The 24488-nt window shown below is 34.5% G+C and overlaps 1 protein-coding gene across 3 annotated transcripts in view; it reads right to left on the reverse strand.

Annotated features, from left to right (window-relative positions):
* Positions 1-807: 807 nt before the first annotated feature.
* The window catches only part of LOC140432661 (tubulin glycylase 3A-like), a 131201-nt gene continuing 107520 nt past the window's right edge, over positions 808-24488 (reverse strand). For all 3 annotated transcript variants that reach the window (XM_072520701.1, XM_072520699.1, XM_072520700.1), the window contains 6 exons: positions 20888-21100; positions 14838-14928; positions 12320-12489; positions 8763-9014; positions 3681-3902; positions 808-1128 (listed from right to left, as the gene is read on the reverse strand). In XM_072520701.1, the coding sequence (XP_072376802.1) occupies positions 950-1128; positions 3681-3902; positions 8763-9014; positions 12320-12489; positions 14838-14928; positions 20888-21100 (1127 nt within the window). In that variant the 3' untranslated portion in view covers positions 808-949. The remainder of the gene's footprint in view (positions 1129-3680; positions 3903-8762; positions 9015-12319; positions 12490-14837; positions 14929-20887; positions 21101-24488) is intronic.

Genomic DNA, 24488 nt, shown 5'->3' on the forward strand with positions numbered 1-24488 from the left:
CCTTCACCTTTTGATGGACATTGAAGTTATCATATCGACTCTGATATTCCTCTATTTCTTGACATTGTTCTATTTTTTGTTTCAATTTGGCTTCTCTTATCTTTCTTCTGACGATGGTATGTATTCTCTTATATTGTTACAGATTTTTTTTGTTTTTTTTTCTCTGATCCATCAAGTATTTCATCGGTCATCCACGATTTCCTTTTCTCTGTATCTTTATTCGGGTGTTGTTCTTTTATTTCTCTCACTGTTTCTTGTATGATGGTCAGACTTTCCTCTATAGTTTCTGCATTTTAGCACCTTTGTATTGAGGTTTTCACTTACCTTCAGTCGAACATTGGTATCTTTCAGTTTTCTAACATCATACTTCTTCATCGGTTTACTTGTAACCTTCATTCTGACTTTGAAATTACCTACAACTGGTACATGATCAGAATTTATGTCTGCCCCGGGTGTGTTTTGATAGATGTACAGCTATTCCTATACCTCTTCTTTGAGCACATCTTCACTTCTCATTATAATGATCCAATCTGTTGGTGATTTAAGGATATTGACACGAATCCCGCCAACAAGAAATATAATTAACATAGAAACAGATGTTAAAACTTATTAATGAAACACATCAGTTGAGTATATAGTTAAGACTAACTTTATTTTGTTCCAAAAGTGAATACAAAGGACAGTTTACATTGCAACAATCTTAACTTCCTATAAATAATATATGGCGCTAATATTTAAATTTTGTTTAGTTGATATCAATATTTTCACAACAGATATCAAAAGAATATTAATTGCAAAAAAACCCACTGTAAGAAATGACGTTTATTGAAAAAATTGGTAAAAAAATAACAAACTTTCATAATGAGTTACAGCTTATCTAACAAATGTTTTGATATTGAAATTTCAAAAAAATATATTCAATCAAGAATTGTAAACTTTGCACCTGTATTTATATTTTTATTATCTCGCAACAACTGCCTATATCATGACTAACAATTTCTTCGGTTTCAGTAACTTCATCGACATATTCTTCGATAAAAGTTTGGGTTTCGTCATCAAGTAGACTTTCTCTTTTTTCCCGTTCACTTTGAATTAGATTCAAAAGATCTTCAAGAGTTTTTTTCATACCTGTCAAAAAGATAATGAGTATCTATTACTTTTGTCTGATAACTGAAAATTGATTTTATGCAATAACTGGATGGAATTCGTATTTGATTATGACTCAAATTTCTCCACAAACACTAAAGAATCGTTTTTGTTAATGTATACAAGAAACTATTCTTAAGTTACGCTGGCGAGGAAGAGGAAGCCATAGAAGTATTTAACAAATAGGAAAATACAAAGAAGTAATAACAGCTTTTGATAATTATTGTAAACCCCGTAACAATGAAACCTTTAATCGTTTTAAGTTCTTTTCGAGCATTCAGGCAGAAGAAGAAAGTATGGATAATTTTATAAAAGACTTGATATTGACTAAACCATGCAATTTTGAAACGCAATAAGAGAGCCTTATAAGAGATAGAACAAGTTTATGAGTCCAAGATCATAATTTACAAGAACAAATATTGGGAATAAGTAATTTAAATCTGAAAACTGCAGAAGACACATGTAAGACAACGAAAGCTACTAAAATCCAAGCAAAGGACTTAAAAAAGGTAGAAGTAAATTTAATTCGAAGAAGAAGATACAGTCAAGATAATCCCAAAACTAATACTACTGTATACTACATACTATGATAGTATGTAATGGGTGTTTTTTATAGAAGTATAGAACTGTTAAATGGAATAAAACAAAGATGATTTTTTTAAATTGACATACAATTGACTTTATTTAAAGATAATCTGTTGGCATTATAATTTAAATATGATTTCTGATATATGACCGCCACGACTAGCTCTGATGTAGTCTAATCTAGAGGTTCAATTTTCGATGACTTTTTCCAACATTTGTGGCTGTATATCGGTAATAACTCGGCGAATGTTGTTCTCCAAGTGGTCAATCGTTTCAGGCTTATCAGTGCAGACTAGCGATTTCGCATATCCCCACAGAAAATAGTTTGGCAGTGTTAATCGCACGGTCTTGGTGTCCAATTCACGGGTCCGAAACGTGAAATTATGCAATTACCAAACGTTTCTTTCAATAAATCAATCGTGGTAAGAGCTGTGCTGAATGTTGCGCCTTCTTATTGAAACCACAGCTACCGCACATCATGGTTGTTCAATTGAGGAATGAAAAAGTTAGTAATCATGGCTCTATAGCGGTCACCATGACTGTAACGTTCAGATTCGTCAAAAGTGAGCTTCATCGCTAAACAAAATTCACTTATGAAAATCAGGATCAACGTCAATCTCGTTTTGGGCCCATTCACAGAAACTACGCCTTGCTAGGTGATCGTGTAGCTTTAATTCTTGTACAAGTTGGATTTTGTAAACACGCAAACTAAGATCTTTCTGCAAAATCTTCCATAAAGTGGATGGCCACATATCCAACTGCTGTGCACGATGGCGGATAGACTGATTCGGGTCTTCCTCTAAGCTACGCTCTACATCAGCAACAACTTCTTCTGTACGCACTGTACAACGTCTATGTGGATGCGTATTATCATTTAAAGTAAACGTGGTGCAAAAATGTTCCATGGTTAATTGAATTAATTGCTCTGATAGACGATTATGTTTACCATAAAATGGACATAGTGGGTAATACGTATTTCGAACAGAACCATGAGTCTTAAAATAAATTTGCACAATTTGGAAGCGTTGTTTAGGCGTTAGTCTATTGATGCTGAAATGCCAAATTAAACTAAACATAAATCACTTGACAACTGTCAAAATGACCTCTAGTTAAAAAAGTGTTGTGAACTTATATTTCTATACCTCTAAAAAAACACCCTTTAGTATGTAGTAGCACAGAATAAATAACAATCAGAATGCCCACTCTCAGATGCCGCCTTTGAAGTTTGTCAGCACGCGATCGCCATATTTTAAACGGAAACATAGACTCGAATTGAGAAATTTGTAACAAGCTACGACAAAACTGTAATTTAAATTTTTAGAGATTAATAATTTAGTACATTTGAAATAATTTAATCTATTCTTCAACTAAAAGTACGAATAAAATAGTGCATATTATGTCTATAGTTGCCGTAAATAAATTAAACCGGGTTAATTTTTCTATGCACACCAGATAAAATGTCATTGAACAGCACTGGTTCCGTTTAAAACATGGCTGATTCCGTCTGCGCGAACGAGATACACGTACTTATTTTTTCAAGCAGAGTGGGCATTCTGATTGTTTATTATTCTGTGGTAGTAGTATTAGTTATTAGTATTTGTAAAATTCTGATATTGTCAATATCTAGAAAGGGGAGATGTTACATATATGATACTTCACAGTGTTGTGTCTCATTTTATATGATATATGTTCATGGAGAGAGCTGACAGCTGTGCTGGGGATAGAGATTACACTTTTAATAAACGTCTTCACAAGTCAATCTTGTGTTACTTTAAATTATTATAAAGTCAACCTAAAACACTTACCGAAATCTGTCGATAAAAATATGGAGATAAATAATTTAGATTTACTCTTTGAGTTACTGTTAACATGTTAATGTATTATATCAGATCTAAATTCTAAAAAAAACTATCGTTCCATAATATCCTCACAAAAAAACTTTTACTTACTTATCCCAATATCCTTCACCTTTCCTGTTTTTTTCTGAGGCGATTTAACTTTTACAACATTATATTCATTTCCTTGAATATTGTTTTGTTCACTGTCTTCTATTTTCATGTGCTTACCCGCAATTTTCAGTTCTGTATTTTTACATTTTGTTTCGGTTCCTTTATAGAGAGGTTCAAAGCCACCCGTAACTGATTCCTTATTTCTTGCAAAATCAACAACCACTGTAATAAAAAAAAAAGTTTTTTTAAATAATGAGTAATGGAATAATGAAAAATGATATATTTAGTTATTGTACCAATAAAACTGTTCAAAAAGTATCGATAATATTTAACATTTTACTATAAGGTAAATCCGGGTAACATTGACAGGGAGTAAACATTGAGACATTTTCAACTATCCCGTTTAGGTTTTGTACGCCCAAGAAAAATGGAAGTTTGACGGTTTTAAAATTTTACATGTAGTGTCGCCCTCTTGTAAGAATAAGCAAAAGCTACTTTATAGTGCATTTTAAATTTTACGAGGTTGTTAAAATTGAGCATGAGAGAATTTGTCTATTACGTTTATAAGTAAATATTTATTATTTTAAGTCATCCTGATATGGCTGATCCTAAAAGATGTGGCAACGAAAAAACCTTAGAACTCTCATTATCAGCACTAAAGAGGCGAAAAAAGAACAGAAATACTGAAACGGAATAGAGTTCGAAAAAAATTTGCTAAATGTCTTACTAGCGCAGAGGTTTTGGAAAAAGCACTGCAAGAAATTTGAAAAAAAAAAACAATAAAAAGCCGATAAAGTCGAAAAAGAAAACAATTGAATCAAGTTCTGAGAGCGAAGTTATTTTACGAATGGATAATGATTCAGACTTAGATGCGCCTCTATTGGAAGATGAAGATGATATTCCCAATAAAGAAGTAAAAACGAAAGAACGCGATTCTACCAAAATTGGGATTAGCTATTGGGTTTTGGTAAAATTTACAATTGGTAAGCGTAGGAATGAAATCTATCATTACATTGAAAAGGTAACAGAAATATAGATTGTAGATTGCTAGATTTGCTATTGTTTCAAACACAAACACACACAACTTGACTCCCAAGCCACTTCCAAACCCCTTAATCGCAAACGTGATGTTGGGGAGCTTTTGCTTGTTTTTAATATTGAATGCCCTGGTAAATGGGACATCCCATTGCGTCTTCTACTAAGTTCTAATTAATATTACACCCCAGAATGGAGAAAATAGTTAGTTATATTATAATATATAATATAATTACATTAAAAAATATTTTAAATAAAATTTTTATGTGTAATTTGGTCTTTTGCCGTGTAAATTAGTTTTGTTTGCCGTGAAATTTGGTTTTACTGGTTTCTATTATAAAATTTGATCAATATAAGAAAAACGCTAGACATATGAAATAAAATTTTAATAATTTTTAATTTACATTTGACACTTACTTTGACAGTTATCGCAGTAATAATAGTTAACATTAGTTATATTAGCACAAGCTTCATGTACCCTTCCTTTACATGTTTCGCACCTAATTCTATCTTCCTCATAATTTTCTCCACAAAAAGGCAATAAGTGTTTTTGCCTGTATTACAGTTGTATTTTCTTTTGTTTCAATTTTCCTCTATTGCTCAACTTTTTTTTGCTTTTCCTTTTTTGTCGTTATGTTTCTCTTATTGCTGTTCTCCTTTGTCGCTACTAATTTTTGTTTATGCGTATTTGTTTTTGGAGTTTGTTGACTTTTTAATTGTTCTTAATAGGGTGTTTCAGTTAGAACTACACTTGATGAAGTACCTAATTCTCTTTTTATTTCGAGGTTCCATAGATATATTGCTTAAAGGTAAAGGATGAATTATTTCCACTGGTATATAGTACTGATTCTGTACGGATTGTTTGTTAACTAGGTTTGTATCTTAGTTATTGAAGTGTCACATACAGACTTTTTAAAGGGACTAGTTTCCAGAAAAAGATTGTGATATGGATGGGGCATCTACAGGATTTCTCAAAATGATTATTTTCCAGGATATATGGTGATTTGTATGGGCCAGGCAAAGAGATAATTAAGGAAACATTTTTAAAAACAGGTTGCATTTTTGTTTGTCTATCTATTGTTGTTCCTAAGGACCCATTCTCTTGCAGGACGATTGTGATGTGGATTGCTTCGTTTCGTGAGTAACTACATTAAATTTTCCTTATGGTAGGGAAGATTTAAAATATGTTACAGAAATGTTGGCGTCATTTTGATCCGGATTGAGCTGTCGTTCGGATACTGGTGTAGTTGCAAAATCTGCGTCGGTAAACACAAGTAATTTTCCTGACCTGTCATATAGTTTTGTTGTAATTGCTGAAGAGAAGTACCTAGTGTTTAGTATTTAGTGGATTGAAGTACCGTACTCACGAGCTTATTCCATAGCTTTCAAGCATTGAGTACAACTACTGTGTCCATCTAATACAATTAATACCTTGCTCATTTTAGATGTTTTGACATAATTAATAAAGTGTCCTAACCAATAATAAAATCCATCGGCATTTATCTACCCTTTATCTTAAACAGAGTTCTTGCAGGTGCTTCATATGTTATACTCTCTTTCATGCGTTTTCTGGCAGAAATACGCATAGGTCAAATGTAGATGCCAGTGACTTACATTCCAGTAACATTTTAGCACTTTTCTGTGGACATTATGGTACCTATCTGGTGTTTTCCTCTTTGAAAGATTATTTTTTGGGTCTTCTGGAAAACAGTATGAGATGTCTCATCGGCATTAAAGACACGATCGGAAGTAACATCATTTTCCTTAATCCCTTTCTCATAAACGTCAAAAAGCTTATGAAGTACAGTTTTATTAAATCTTGCAGCTCGAGCTAGAGAAGTTGCTGCAGTTAGACGTAGACTTATGTTTGGATGTTGTTTTGTGAAGTCTGTATACCATTCTTTATCAACTGACTTTTTTTCAACATTAAATCTTGTATTATTTTTTTCAGCTACTTCGTAAGCCAGTTTTATTAATCTTTTACGTGTTAGAACATAAAACATTCTTTCTTGCTGAAGAATTTGATTAACAAGATCTTTTTCCTGTGTTGATGTTAAAGCTAATTGGCTTAGTTCCAGTGCCATAAAACAAAACACACACACACACACACACACACACACACACACACACACACACACACACACACACACACACACACACACACACACACACACACACACACACACACACACACACACACACACACACACACACACACACACACACACACACACACACACACACACACACACACACACACACACACACACACACACACACACACACACACACACACACACACACACACACACACACACACACACACACACACACACACACACACACACACACACACACACACACACACACACACACACACACACACACACACACACACACACACACACACACACACACACACACACACACACACACACACACACACACACACACACACACACACACACACACACACACACACACACACACACACACACACACACACACACACACACACACACACACACACACACACACACACACACACACACACACACACACACACACACACACACACACACACACACACACACACACACACACACACACACACACACACACACACACACACACACACACACACACACACACACACACACACACACACACACACACACACACACACACACACACACACACACACACACACACACACACACACACACACACACACACACACACACACACACACACACACACACACACACACACACACACACACACACACACACACACACACACACACACACACACACACACACACACACACACACACACACACACACACACACACACACACACACACACACACACACACACACACACACACACACACACACACACACACACACACACACACACACACACACACACACACACACACACACACACACACACACACACACACACACACACACACACACACACACACACACACACACACACACACACACACACACACACACACACACACACACACACACACACACACACACACACACACACACACACACACACACACACACACACACACACACACACACACACACACACACACACACACACACACACACACACACACACACACACACACACACACACACACACACACACACACACACACACACACACACACACACACACACACACACACACACACACACACATGTTAAAATCTTTCTATTACATAACCGCTTCCAGAAGAATATTTGTTTTTGTTTCCTAATTTTCTTTTTAAAGTTGTTTTTTGGTATTTACAGAGCTCTTACAGCTCCATTTATCCCCATTTTTTTTTTTTCGAATTAACAGCTTTCATTGCCGCATCCATATTTTCCGGTTTCCATTTACTCTAAGCCACTTTACTTTTTCTATCAGCTCTCGTCGTCATCCTTAAAATTGAAAAAAACAATAGTTTGTAGTTAAATACTTGTGATTTGAACCAGGCCCAAATTACACGTATTTGAATGGAGCAATTTAGATATTTCTGAAATATTTTTTAATGTTAAACTAATAAAGGTTTTAACTTTTTAAACATCATAAAACATTTGTATATAGGTATCAAATTAATATTATTAACCCATTTATACCCAGAAACTTTCTGGTGGTATTTACATAACCAACTAACTCATTCGAAAGAGGTTGCGTTTTAAATTCATCTTGGTCAGGGATGGTTCCTAACGAACCGGAACGGTTTTACACACTGGTCAAAATTACATGGCCTTCCCCTAACACTAAATACCTAGCTACTAACACCTTGCAGATCTAGCTCATATCTGCAAGATCAAGTGATTGAAGTAACACATCTTCATTTTTGAAGATACTCCACGGCCGTAGAAAAGAGTTTCGGTGGTTTCACAGGTGAAAGGCGTCCCGTCTGATCGAAAACACGTCATATCGTTCACCTCGCCAAAAATCACGTTTGCTGTATCATTCTGGAAAAACTAAAGAAAGACAAATTATAATAGTGGTCGAAAAAAAAAACAGTACCTTTAATAACATCCTCTAAAACTCTAGGACACAATTTTGCAGTGATAGGCGTTGAGCCATACAGTGCTGGATTTGAATTAATCTCCAATAACCAAGGTTTAAAATCTTCTGTTAGAATAAAATCAGCACCGTACAACTCAAAGGTGTTTTGTCTCTGGTCCATATTTTCATAATGCGTGAGCACAGCAGCTGTGATACATTCTTTCATTCCGGGAAATATGATTTTATTATAAACCGTTGGGTGTCCTATATCTATAATAATAATAAGACTTAAATGAAGGAATATACCTACTTTGGTATATTTTTCTTGGTTGGTTATTTTGAGGTAATTACTTAAGAATGTAAATTACATTACGAAGAAGTTACATATCGATAAATATGTACAGAGTTCAAGAAGTCGACATATAAAATTTAACATGGTATTGAATCATATCATTTTCAGATGAAACAGGAGAGAGAGCATATTTTTATGGTAAAAGTCAGTAGCGCACCTAGAATTTGCCTCTAGGGGAGGGGGTTTTGGTTGGTCACCGAATTTTTTTTATGATGCTACCCTCCATTTTGAGACCTAAAAATGTGTGAGTAACAGTGTTGGAATAGGGCACTGGGGGGGGGGGTTAACCCCCCGAAACCCCCCTCCTCACTGGGTGCGCCACTGGTAAAAGTGCTACAGTACGTCAAGGATAAACATTACCGTTTTTGAACTATTTTCTAGTTGCATTTGATATTAACTACAATATTTATTGAGAAAAATCACAATTTCAAGTAAAAATGCGTTATATTTGACGTCTAAATTTCAAGAAAAGAAAGCGATTTCAGAAGGTGAAATTGAAAGCAATTTTTTCCAAAAGAAAGAAAAAAGAAACGATTTAAGTGCAAATAAGTATAATGTAATAGAATAAAGTCAAATATAATGAATTGCTAATTAATATTGGTACTTATTCTCATTAAATAAAATAGGTAACTATCAGCAATATGACAAGATACACTCCTAGGAGAAAGAGAAAAATATTCTACATGATCTCATGTGTTTACGTTCAAGGAGAATATATTAATGTGAAAGCAGAAATGATAGAAAAAGCACTAAAATCCATGAACAATAATAAGGCAGCAGGAGCTGTATGTATAGCGGCAGAGCTATTAAAGAATGAAGCCCCCAAATTGACATACTATTGACATACTAATTAATTTGTATTTTGAATACGATTTTCAATTTGGAAATCGAAATTAAATTATTTAAATAATATTTTCAATTAAATTAAGGATATAATATAAAAATTTCACCGAAAATAGTTTCAGAACAATCTATATGGTAATTAAAAAAGCTCGAATAATAATTCTCTTCGGAATAAACAAAATAGTGAGAGAGAATTAAGGAATTAAAAACAAAAGTAATTCAAACACATTAAAAGTTTTTTTTTTTAAATGTACACCTGGAAATCTCCATAGGATTCTGTGGGAAGGGTTGTAAGAAACCAGATTGATTATCTGCTAGTAAATAAGAGATATAGGAACAGCTGTACATCTGTCAAAACATACCCGGAGGCAGACATAAATTCTGATCATGTACCCGTTGTAGTTAATTTCAAAGTCAGAATGAAGAAGGTTACAAGAAAGTCGATGAAGGAGTATGATGTTAGAAAACTGAAAGATCCCAATGTTCGACTGAAGGTGAGTGAAAACCTCAAAACAAAGGTGCTAAAATGCAGAAATGTAGGAACTATAGTGGAAAGTCTGACCATCATACAAGAAACAGTGAGAGAAATAAAAAAATAACACCTGAAGAAAGATGCAGAAAAACGGAACTCGTGGATGACCGATGAAATACTTGAAGTTATGGATCAGAGAAAAAAAAAAACAAAAAAAATCTCCAAGAATATAAGAGAATACATACCATCGTCAGAAGAAAGATAAGAGAAGCCAAAGAGAAACAAAAAACAAAACAATGTCTAAAAATAGAGTAGTATCAGAGTCGATATGATAACTTTAATGTCCATCGAAAGGTGAAGGAAATAGCTGGAAAGTTCCGATTACGCAACAGCGGAAAAATAACAGATGATGAAGGCAATCTTGTCATAACCAAAGAAGATAAAAAGACAGTATGGGAAGAATACTTGGAGAAACTTTTCCATGACCTTAGAACAATACAAGAGCCCACCATTGAAGAAAATTCAGGTCCCGAAATCCTACCAGAAGATATAAAGGCAGCCGTCAGACAAATGAAGGATGGAAAGACACCGGGACTTGATGAAATTCCTGCAGAACTGCTGAAGCTATTCGATGCAGAACAAATAAAAATAATAATTGAGATATTTAATGAAATATACAATGCAGTAAAAATACCAGTAGAGAGGTTCAAATCGGAGTTCCTACCATTGCCCAAAAAACCAGGAGCAAAAGTTTGTGAAGACTATAGAACCATAAGCCTAATGAAACACCTGATGAAGCTGTTTTTAAAAGTCACCCACAAAAGAATTTACCGGAAATGCGAGGAACAAATTGCGCCCCATCAGTTTGGATTTATGAACGCCGTTGGTACGAGGGAACAGAAACAAGTAGAGCATATGGACTGGATATAAACACCAGCAAAACCAAGCTAATGATCATCAGCAAGGAAAACATAACTGGACCAAATCTGTATGTGAACCAAATGAGAATTGAACGTGTCTCACAGTACAACTACTTGGGAACTATAATCAATGAGTCGTGGGACAATATCCAAGAGATTAAATGTCGCATCGGAAAGGCAAAAAGTGCATTCTTGACTATGAGCTCTGTGTTCAAGAGCCATGACCTCACCCTAGAGACAAAAATAAGTCTCCTTAAATGTTACGTGTACTCAGTGCTTTTGTACGGAGTAGAAACGTGGAATGAGAAATCAAGGCAGATACGACTTACTTCAATGCATTTTACAAAGTAAAATTGAATGATATCCTGGCTTGCTAATCTGAGACCATGGTATAGAAAGACCTCAATACAGCTCTTCCGTATAGCAACGACAAAGTCATCATAGCCAGAATGATCGCCAACGTTCGGAACGGACAGGCACCCTAACAAGGAGAAAAGTTTGTTTATGGTACGGGTAAGTATATTAGTCTTTTGCAATTGTTGGTTGCGGTACAGTATAACGTATACGGGCCGTTGGTAGAAAAAGTATAACTAGAGTAAGCAGGGTGACTAGAAATATCAAAATAAATAAAAAAGAATGAACTAAAGAAATGATTAAAAGTACAATAAAAGATTAAGTTAGGTTAGTTTGGAAGAGAGTTGGAATCACAAACATGTAATACCTAGACAGCGCGCTGCAATCTAAATCCGTTCCCCAAGTGGGTAGAGAAACAATAATTGGAAGATCACGTGGTCGATAAACTCGGCCATTAGAAAGAGATGCAAGGACTGCTCGCATAATTTTTTTTCTAACGCACTTGGGGAACGACTTTTGATTGTAGGGTACAATCTAGGTATTGTTTATGGATAGAATGTAGTGTTTTTGAAGAAATTTATATTCTCCTTCAGAAGAATAAAATAATAAATAATTTCAAAATTTCATCTAAAACCTGATAAGTAGTTCCTGAACTGAACCGAGTCCCACATGTTAAAACTTGGTAAGTTCATATCCCGTGTTTGATTATGGTACTTGCATTGAATGGAATTGTTAGTAAGATGTATTGACTCATGTAGTTTCCTTAAGCTGTAGGTTTGGGAACTGAATCTTACATAACACTGCCTAAAACATAAATAAACTACAATCTTAAACAATCTAAATCTAAACCTTTATTCTTTGGTTACTGATTTGTGAGCGTATGTGGAATCAGAGAGCAGTAGGCGTATGTAGTGAACGTTAAGCTCATGTCTAACACTGAAAGTTAAAGGTGTTTCGCGTTTTTCATATGTAAAGTAGTGGACGGGAGGCTTATGTCGAACAGTGGATGTTGGAGCTATTTTTCGTATGGATAAACATTTATGTAATCGTATTTTATTCGTTAAATCCTCTCACGTGATATGTCATACACTTTTGTACGTTACTATATGTTTAAGACGTTACTATATATTTCATTTTCCTCCATCGACGTATTCCATTCGCTAAATCGTATCATATGAGGCGCCGTACGTCATGATTGGACCATTAGGACGAAGATACGTAACTAGGGCCCTTTTGGCATGCTGCTGTATTTGATTTGAACGAAACAATAAAACGAAATAATAAAGAAGACAAGCTGACGCCATGACGCCATTCTATATGGTTTCGGTCATAACTTCACATAAGTTTCTGAAATATGCTAAATTAAGCGTTAGCCAATAATGCAGATCCAATGTTTACCGACATTGGCATCATATCTGTTTGGCTCTCTGGTACATACTTTTTTCTTGACAATTTATGCATTTGCGAACCCAAATTTAGTTTTGTTGGATCTGTAATAGTCGTCGATTTTTTTCTTTTGAAGAACACCTTAGCCAATCCATCCCACTTTCTATATAGCATTAATTTTATTTTATTGGTACATCAATATGGATCAGACATTTCCCTGCGAATTTGATTTGAATTAGAAATTTCCAAAAAAAAGTGAAGATCAAGAGTATGCTTAACTTAAGATAGCCACTTGGAATGTAACTACCTTGTAGGTAGGTAAATTAAGAAATCTACTATACTACGTTAGTTTATTAGACAAGCTCAGATGTCTGATCGGTGGTGTGACGTGTCATAGCAGCTTGTCATTGGTTAGAAATTAGGTGTCTGAAACTGGCGTCTAAGCGTATCTTGGGAACGAATGTAGAATAGATATTAGCATTATTGGAGTGAACGAAACTAGATTGCCAAGCGCTGGAAATTAGGCATGAAATCGAAGAGTGTTACGAAATCAAATAGATGAAGCGCTAAAAACAACAAAGAATCAAAATAATAATTATTATGACCAATTTTAACGCTAAAGTTGAGAATTCCTACAGAATATAGGTACCACTAGCAACTTCAGTTTAGGAGAAAAAAATGAAAGGGGTTAAAGATTAGCCGAATTCTGTGAAGAAGTTGGTCTTGTTGTAACAAACATCTGGTTCCAACTCCCAGAATGACTCCTACATACGTGAAAGTCACTCCAAGATGAACATTAAAATAGAGTAATACAGAACCAAATATACTGCATTTTAAAATACGACCTATTCCGGAATAGTACTAGAGCTGTAAAAACCTATACAGTTGCGGAAATAAATTCAAACTATAAGTTTTTCTGTGCCAAGTTTTAAATTAAGCTTAAGATACATATTAATTTAAATCAAATAGAATATGCCTTAGTTAGTGCCCTCACAACCCTGACAGACGTGACCAAATATCTCAAAGAGTTAACTCGAAATACAGAAAACAAAGAAAATATTAAACAAATCCAGAACCATCAATCTACAGTGGCATAACATTTAAAAACCGATTTTGCAGCAAATGAAATACGAAAGCAGTATGCAGTCTTTACCTTTACTCTCTTTACCTTTAAAACGCATCTTGATTTTTGTCGATAGGTCTCTTGAATCAAAAGATATCGAATTTTTACCGTCGAGCTGACTACAAATTTTATTGAACATTGATTTCGCGCGCATAACTGACATGCAAAATCGACGGTAATTTCAAGCATTGTTTCTATGAGAACCGTTCATTCTACACAAAAAATACTTATAAACATTTTTATTTAAAATTATCTCAGCTACATTTTTTATTTGAAATATTTTTTTCTACGGTGTACAGATTCTTGGTAAATCGGTTTTTTTTTGTATTTTTACCCCCCTGCGAGAGGGGTTTTAGGGGGAAGCTTGGGGGTAAAAGAAGTAAACTTTTTTGCAACTTTTTTGGGTCCCAAAATTAATATTCTCTGCAAAATTCAGCTTGCTCGTATGATTTTTAGAGATTCATAGGCATTTTCGTCTCTGACGACTTAAGAAAAATAAAAAGTTTTTACGAGCAACCAGTAAATGATGTTACAATCTAAAAAAAAAACAGAAAAAAATTTCTAAAATTATTTTAAATTACGGGGAATCCTAATTTTATACACGGCAGTGCATATAGAAAACTAAAAATATTTTATAAAATACCTGTAAATCCATATTGTGAGAGGATTTGCACAACTTATTAAAAACCATTGGCGGATGTCGAATTTTGTGTTGTATATAAGCAGTGGTCGTTCTAAAAATAAAGGAAATTAGAATGAAATGTGATGTAAAAAATTAGTAAAAAACTTTATAAAAAAAAACGGGTGTGGCAGTCCAGTGGGACTGCCGGTAGAAGTTATACTTCTATACACGCGTTCGCCGTTAAAAATTTATATAGGAGTCAATCTGCACAATCATTATATTTATATGTAATGCTATAGGCAAGAGAGAGCCGAAAGAGAAAACGAATTAGTTATATAGGTATATGGTGTATATAAACATTTGACCTGTAATAGGAGTATAGTAAATGAAGGATTGTATCAATATTTTAATAAAAATATATGTTTTTATATAAAAGATAACAATACGGAACCTCCAATTACGCTAAAAACTGGGGTATTAAACCAAGGATCAGATTTAATGCCTGATATAACAAAATCAGAAATCAAAGAAGCCCTGAAGAAAATGAAAAATAATCGAACCCCGGGTGAAGATGGAATAGTATCAGAAGCACTAAAAATTAGAGGGGATGTATTACTTGAAAAAATTAAACAACTTTTCAATATCTGCCTTCAGATATTCCAACAGACTGGAACAATGGACGATTAGCCTGCTCAGCCATATATATAAGTTGTTTACGCGAATACTAGTTAAGAGAATGGAAAGAAAATTAGAGCCTTATCAACCAAGGGAACAGGCAGGATTCCGAAAAAGTTACGGAACAAATGACCATCTACAAAGTATAAAAACCCTAATAGAGAAAGCAGTGGAATACACTAAACCTCTAGTTCTAATATTTATCGATTTTCACAAAGCCTTTGACACAGTTGAGCTAAGCAAAATATTACAGGCGCTTAAAGAATGCAGGCTAGATTATAGATATACTAAATTATTATACAAAATATACCTGCAGGCAACAACCACTGTCAGATTACATACTAACAGTAATCGCATAAAAATAGAACGGGGGGTTAGACAAGGAGACCCAATGTCACCTAAACTTTTTAATACGGTGCTAGAACATGCTTTTAAGAATTTGTATTGGATGACAAAGGGAATAAAAATAGATGGAGAATATCTAAACAACTTACGTTTCGCCGATGATATACTTATAATAGCTGAAGATCTAGGTATGGCAAGAGAGATGGTACAGGAACTCGTTGTGGCTACAGAAAGTGTAGGTTTAAATATAAATATCTCGAAAACAAAAATCATGACCAATTTGGTACTTAACCAGAACATCAGTATTGGTGGGAAAGAAATAGAACTCGTAGATAGATATAAATACCTGGGACATGAAATTATGATTGGCAGGGATAACCAGACTCATGAACTGAAGAGAAGAATCGGCCTTGGGTGGGCAGCATTTGGAAAACTGAGAGAAACTTTTAAAAGTGAGCTGCCTACATGCCTAAAGAGAAAGGTATTTGATCAGTGCGTCCTCCCAGTCTTGACGTACGGAGCAGAAACACTTACCTTAACAAAAGCAGCAGCTACCAAACTGAGAGTCACACAGAGAAGAATGGAGCGGTCCATGTTAGGAATAACTCTGCGAGACAGAATAACCAACGAAGACATCAGGAGAAGAACCGGGGTGACTGACATCGTCGAGAAGATAGCCAGACTAAAATGGAGATGGGCAGGACACATAGCCAGAATGACAGATGGGCGATGGACAAAGAGGTTATTGGAATGGAGGCCAAGGGAAGACAAGAGAAGCGTCGGTCGACCACCTACAAGATGGACTGACGATTTAAGAAGACTCAATAAAAACTGGATAAGAGCGGCGCAAGATAGACGGGGTTGGAAACATGAGGAAGAGGCCTATGTTCAGCAGTGGACTCTTGAGGCTGGATGATGATGATGATATGTTTTTATTTTTATATATGTATAAAAGGAGTTGAATGCAAAAAAAAAATTTACACATACTCTGCAGTAAAATTCATTGTTTATTTTGTTATTAATATAAAAATTACAATACAATAAATACACTGCAACATAATAATTCAATATAATAATACAATATAAATTAAAATTTAATATTCATAAGTATTTAAAACTGCCAATATACATAACTTACTTTACGAAGATAAAAATCAAAAACTAACAACTCGAATTATGTTGCAAATTTTCATTTTATTTTAAAATTTATGTTTTTTGCGTATATTAAGGCGCGTACAGACCTACAAACGCATGCGGTGAGCAGCTACGAATACACATACATGTGTAAATGTGGACGGCGCTTTCGTAACCTCTCGCCGCATGCGTTGCTTCTCGCGAATGACTTGAGCACACATGCTGCGAGCCAGAGTGGTGTCGGTTTTTTCGCACACATTAAAGAAACATACGTGTGCGTTCGCACACGTTTTTGTATATATATTAAATATATATACAAAAGGAACATTTTTATTCTCGAGAGAGGAAGAGAGAGAAAATATATCTTCGGTCTCTCTCTTACTCATTATCTTACATATGTAATGGTTTCACAGATTCACTCTCATGCAAATTTTCAACGCCGACCGTGCAGATAGAAGTATAACTTCAAAAACTAGAATAGTTCTTAACTCAATAGTTAGTGGAGATGGCTATGTCATTAATGCAACATCAACAATTTTTAATTATCTCCGCATGCACACAACAAAGGGCATTCCTTTGCACAAATAAAAAAAAACAGACATATGAATATAAATTTGTATTTCAATTTTACTCATCATTAATAGTGGATATTGTCAAGGTTCATGCCTCGACACCATATAAGATAATTGACCATCATGCATTTACGAAGTTGAAGTTTCAAATTATCTTTACATAAGATAGTTGGAAGATACAACATTTTTAAAAAAGTTGCACGAACTATCCCAATTCTTTTCATCCCTTTATCTTTATCTAATTGTTAAAATAATATAACAATTAGATATTTAAAATTGGATACTCTCCGTATTTGTAGTTCATTTATTTGTAATTGTGTATTTTGATATTGTGAAATTCGTTAAAGTGCAGAGACTTAGATGGGCTGGACACATTGCTAGGATGTCAGATCACGAATACACGAAGAGATTAACATTTTCAAAACCAGAGGGCACAAGAAGCAGAGGACGACCACGAATGAGATGGATTGATGATGTGGAAGAAGACCTACAGATTCTGGGGGTTAGAAGATGGAGGGAAGTTGCCAGGAATCGACAGGAGTGGCGACTTCTTTGTGAGTAGGCCAAGATCCACAACGGATTGTCGAGCCACTTATGATGATGATGTATTTTGATATGCTAAGCAACTAAATACCATATATTTTGTTTTAGAATATCCGTGTTAATGCATTTTAAAAGACATTGCAATACATTTAACTCATCGCTCAATATAATTGTGTTATCTGCGAATCTGATAGTATTTTTCAGTTTTCCATTAATTTTTACACAATATTCGTGTATGTATGCAACACAAGTTGTATAAACGATGTTTAGAGTAAAGATTCTACCTAAATACATATAGCACACAACCCTGCTGGATTCCCTTTAGAAGCTTACACTCTTCTGTCGACTTCCCATTAATACGAATGGTCGCTCTTTGACGCCAATATAATTTCTAAATGATCTTGACATCGCGATTATCAGCTCCATTATCTCTTAATATTTTGATTAACTTTTCATATGATGTACTTGTTTTACATACAATGTGACCCATTAAGATTGGAAACACCTCTATAAAATTTGAAGTCGTTAACCGATTTTAACCAATTTTTTTTTAATGTCATGTAATAAAAGGTCTATTGCGGGACAAAATATGAAATATTTAGTTAAATTTTCAGGGCATTCTACGATACTTTTTCTTCGTCGAAAATAGAGAATTTGTATTAGCGATTTTTTAATTAAAATAATTTCTACGCCACTGGATTTAAAGTGGCTTCAAATAGCTATGACAAAAATTTCATTAAGATATATTTATTAATAACAAACTTATGACAACTTAAAAGTTTAAAACTCACTAAGAAAAAAACACTCTGTATTAACGTGAAAAAAACACTCTGTATTAAAAGAAAAATGGAAACATAATTTTAGTTTATATCCTAGTTGCCTCTACCAATCCACGATCTAATTGGATACATTTGTCGTAGCGTTTATGAATATTTCTAATTACATTTCTTAGTTGTTGGGGAGTAATTTCTGCCTGTCGAATTCTTGCACGAAGTTCGTTTGCGTCTCTTGCACGGGTTTGGTAAACTTCTTGTTTGATAACTCCCCAGAGACAGAAGTCTAAAATTGTGAGATCTGGAGATCTGGGTGGCCAATCTATCAGCGGACTACCCCAGCCTATCCAACAGTTCGGAAAATTTTCATTTAGCCATTGCTTCACGGATCTGGCGTAATAAACAGAACACCCATCTAACTGGATATACAAATTTAATCGTTCAAGTTCTGTGAGTTCAAGTTTTCTTCAAAAAAGAAAGGACCAATAACTCGCTCGTTCAGTATACCACACCAGACATTGATTTTTTGAGAATACTGGCTTTTACAGTTTATTACCCAATGGGGATTATCTGCTGTCCAATAGCCACAATTCTGTGATGATACTACTCCATTTGTAGTGAAAGTGGCTTCGTCGGTAAACAACACGTTTTTTAGAAAATTTATATTGTTTAAATATTCCCCTTGGGCCCGTAAACAATATTCTAAACGTTTTGCTTCGTCGCCTTCTTGTAATGTGTGTAAGAATTTTGGTTTGAAAGGTTTAATATTATTTACCTTAAGACATCGCCGAATACTCTCTCGAGGCACATTCAAATATAAACTGGCATTCCTTAAACTGGCATTAGGGTTATTTCTGAAATGATCTAAAATGATTTGATCATTTCCTCTTCTTCTTTTTAACGGGTTATTTTTTAAAATTAGTTTTGATACTGCACCATATACATTAAATATTCTATTTATTTTGTTTACCGTACCACAGCTAATATTAGGACGATTCACATGTCTGTCATTAAAAAATATTGTACAAAATTCTCTGGCACTTCTTTCGTTATCTCCCAAAAGACGTATAATTTCAAATTTTTCTCTCAAATTTAATCTTGCAGCCATGACACAAAATATTATTAAAAGAAAAAAAAATTTATTAAAAATCCTTTATAAAAGGTATATAATTTAAACGACCCAATCGGGCTATATCACAAAACGTTTTCGGAATCTATGTTCCATCATCAGTGCACTAGGTGGTTATACATGTATTGAGCCACTAAATATGTGGGTAAAAACCCGTTAAAAATTGTGTTTTTAAATTTGGTTTACATTATGTTGTGATAAATTCTAAGATGTTAAAGTTACCAGTGGATTTTTTTACCAAATCCACTGGTAAACTTAAACGTATTGTCCCATAAGAAATTGGAAATATTGGTTTTTTTAATTGTTTGAAGAATAAATAAAGACTTTTGGTTATGAACATTCATTCTGTGCGATTAGTATTGTTTGTTGTTCGTGAAGTTGTGAGGTAAGAATATCAAAGTATTAAGATATTTACTATGAATGTTCATATTTTAAGGTTCATGTTTTGCTTGTAATAGCAAACCTATTGCATGACCCCAATTCGTTCTCATTGACTCCTCACTAAAGAATTTTGGTGAAAAAAAAACGAATAACGAATAACGATAACGAGGATAAGAAAATCCGCACTTAAACAATTAAACCGACTGCTTTGGCAGCAGGTCCACCGAGTAGCGAGTAGTGATCTCGTCACCCGAAATCATTCTCTTGTCAAAATACATTTTCCCACCAACCTAAGTGGAAAGATTCATTTTTACTTCCAGCGTAAATATCTATGCGGACCAAGATCAAAAGAAAAAGCAATTTGTGTTATTATAAACAGACTAAAAATGTTTATTTTATCAATCTTAGAGATCCAAAAAATTAAAAATCTTTTTCTTGTGTGTTTTATTATATACGGGGTGAAATGAAAATGCTACAAAGTTGTTACTTGTACGTACACGTGATTAATAAAAAACTTACCAATATATTTCTGAATAATATACCTTCTTTGGGGGTTATCTTTGAGAGTATCTAAAACATATTTTATTGTTCTGCACATATGTATTCCAACACCTCTACAACTATTGGCGGGCTTTAAAATCCAGATATTCATAACACCATCCATATTCAAAAAAGGCCAGTATTCTTTGAGTTTTTCCAAAACAAACGTTGCTCTTCGCACCAAGTCTTTTTCTGAAAACGTTAATTTTTGTTTTTTATTAAACGAAACAAGATACACTTGCAGATGCATATACTTAGCAAAATATCGATAGAAAGAACTAAAATTACTGCAATTTTTTATTACTACGATATTTTTTGGAAATCTTTTTCTTTTTTTGTATATATAATAATGGATTGATTACGGCTGTCACCGCTTCTCCGCCCCCTAATTTCCATCTTTTTCTGTCATATGCAGTTGCCTCTTCTCTGTGGTCGTCCTCTCTTTCTTCTTTCATTCTTCTTTCAGGAGGGATCCATTCCAGTAGTCTTCTAGGCCATCTGCATTTAGCCATCCATTTCTTTTTTTGTACTTATTGTATATTTAACGATCTGTTAATTCAGTTGCTGAAGTATTTCCTGAGAAGTAGACTCCTAGCTATCTCTCCATCTCTTTGGTGGGCTCCCTAGTGGTCGATTACCAGCTGGCTTTCTTTCTAGCGCAACTATTGATAGCATGTCCTCCTCCATCCTTTTTACATGATTGTACCATTGTCTTCGTCTTTGCCTGTCCCATCTCATTACATCTTGTACACCGCATTGTTTTATTGGTGTCCTCCCGTGATTCTTTTTTTGTATATATAATAATGGATTGATTACGGCTGTCACCGCTTCTCCGCCCCCAATTTCCATCTTTTTCTGTCATATGCAGTTGCCTCTTCTAAGTCTCTTGCCGCCATTGCTTTATCAATATCGTTGCGCTAACTTCTCTGTGGTCGTCCTCTCTTTCTTCTTTCATTCTTCTTTCAGGAGGGATCCATTCCAATACTCTTCTAGGCCATCTGCATTTAGCCATCCATTTCTTTTTTTGTACTTATTGTATATTTAACGATCTGTTAATTCAGTTGCTGAAGTATTTCTTGAGAAGTAGACGCCTAGCTATCTCTCCATCTCTTTGGTGGTCTCCCTAGTGGTCGATTACCAGCTGGCTTTCTTTCTAGCGCAATTATTGATAGCATGTCCTCCTCCATCCTTTTTACATGATTGTACCATTGTCTTCGTCTTTGCCTGTCCCATCTCATTACATCTTGTACACCGCATTGTTTTATTGGTGTCTTCCCGTGATTCTATTTCGTAGGTCATCATGGGTCTGATAGGAGTTTTAGAATTTTTGGTTTTTTGAAAATTTAAATTCAACAAATAAAGAATTTTTTACACTAGTAAGTTGTTTCCAAAAAATATAGTAGCTACCTTCGAGACGATAGATATTTTAGCCCGTGGATGAAAACAAAAATAATAAAAACTAGAAGTCTTATAATCGTTTAGAGTTTATTAGAAAGTAAACACAATAGATCACTTAGGTTGGGATATGAGATCTCTAAACATAAAACCTATAGGGTGGGCCATAAAGAATGAAAGTGACCAATCGTAACTGTACCGAAGCCAAAAACAATAATAATTTATTTAACACGAATCGATCTAACATCGCTCGTTTCAGAGCCTCTCTTCAGTCTTAACCCACTGGAGGGAGTGTAACGGTTCGTCTCCATAGAGACCATTTCTGTCTCTGTTCATTTCTATTACATCATACATGGTCTTTTGCAACTTCATGTGATCTGGTCATTATATCTCGTTAGAGATCTTCCTCATGGTCTTTGAAATTCTACCTTCCCTTGAACGATGAGTCTCCCCATATTGTCTATGTCTGAGTTCAAAAATGTACAAAATATTTTAATTGTTGTAGTCGGACTTTTCCGGGGACTTTAGTTCCTTTAGAATAATGGAATTCGTAACATTCTTCTCCAGCAGAATATTTCCGTGGCATCTCTTTCTCCTTTCTTATTGCCTTACTATCAAAGATTCGCATCCAAATGTCAGTACTGGAAATATTAATGAGTTGGCCAATCTTATTTTAAGATTTTTAAAATATTGGAGTCTCTGAATATTTTGGTTATCTTTTCCATAACCATCTTGGCTAGATCACATTTACGTTGTATCTCCTCCTGTAGCTTCCCGGTGTTTGTGATCAATGATTCCAGATACAAGAATGAGTTAACAACATTAACTGGTCAATTTAGGTTATATGTGGATTATTATTGTGTTGCCTATCCACTATTATGATTTTTGTCTTTTCTATATTTAATTCCAGACCAAACCTTTTACTCTCATTTTCAACCAGCCATATGAGATTAATCAAGTCTTTTTTCTCTTTTCTGCCAAGGAGGGCTCTATCGTCGACAAAGCGTAGATTGTATATTTTGCAACGATTTATGTAATCTGTTCCAAGTCGATATTAAACAATCGTGGAGATAGTGTACATTCTTGCCTGGTACCGTGTTCTGGGTGGAAATCATTTGAAAGTGTATCAAGCATTTTTACTGAACGCTGCTCAAAACAAGGACTACCTATATGTCCTGGCTGGTATCTTACACATATGGCCCTAGGAAATAGATGTAGTCCTTATTTCAAGGAGGGTTCAGTATGTTCACTTAAAATGAAATCTTTAAACATCGGCCTCTTGTCGTTTTAATTTTAATTTTTAGTACATTTAATATATAATCTAATTTTAGGTACTCTAATTTTCAGGTGGCTAGTTCTAATTGCTAACTACTTGTTCACTGATAATGGTCTGATAAGACCGAAAACCTTCTGAAATTTCAATCCGCTTGGAAACTCTTAATATTTTATAAAATTACTTTTTAAAGGGGTAAGGCAATTTTATTGATTTCTTTTGTTTTCTTCAGTACTTTTGCTATTGTCGTATCTGTGCCTGGCGCCTTATTAAGTTTAATTATCTGGTTCTTTTAAGGTAAGATGAATATGTTCAAGATGTTGGTCGTCTTTGTATAAATCTTGGTAATATGACCTCCACATCTCTGCTATATCCTTTCTATTTTTGTTTTCAGAATTCCCGTATAGTCTTCCACAGCACAAGTTCTGACTTTAAATTCCCTTTTTATGTATCGTATTTTTTTAAACAGATCTCTTGGCTGGTTATCTTGATTGTGGCTCTCAATTTCCTTGGATATATTATTGTAGTATTGTTATTTGTCAGCTTTGCATCTCGGTTTAATTTCTCTGTTGAGGTTTCTCAAATTAGTTTTTTCATTTTCTGTGTACACACTTGTTTGGCAAAGACGTATTATATTTTCAATTATTTGAAATGTGTCATCTGTTATCCAGTGTTTTCTCTATATAGAATTATTTGTCTTTACAAGATTCATTGGTGTTATTACACAATGTTTGACAGCTTCCCATATTTCTTGAGATGTGCTGTTGAGAATAAAGAGCTGAGTTCCATACAAGGAGAATATGCTCTGATCCACATATCGCTCCCAGACAGGTTCACACTATTTGGGCTAATGATTTACAGTAAATATTAATTAACATGTAACTGATTTGGTTTTTACACCTATCTCAAGGA

Source organism: Diabrotica undecimpunctata, chromosome 1 (genome assembly GCF_040954645.1).
Source record: "Diabrotica undecimpunctata isolate CICGRU chromosome 1, icDiaUnde3, whole genome shotgun sequence".
Taxonomy (NCBI): domain Eukaryota; kingdom Metazoa; phylum Arthropoda; class Insecta; order Coleoptera; family Chrysomelidae; genus Diabrotica; species Diabrotica undecimpunctata.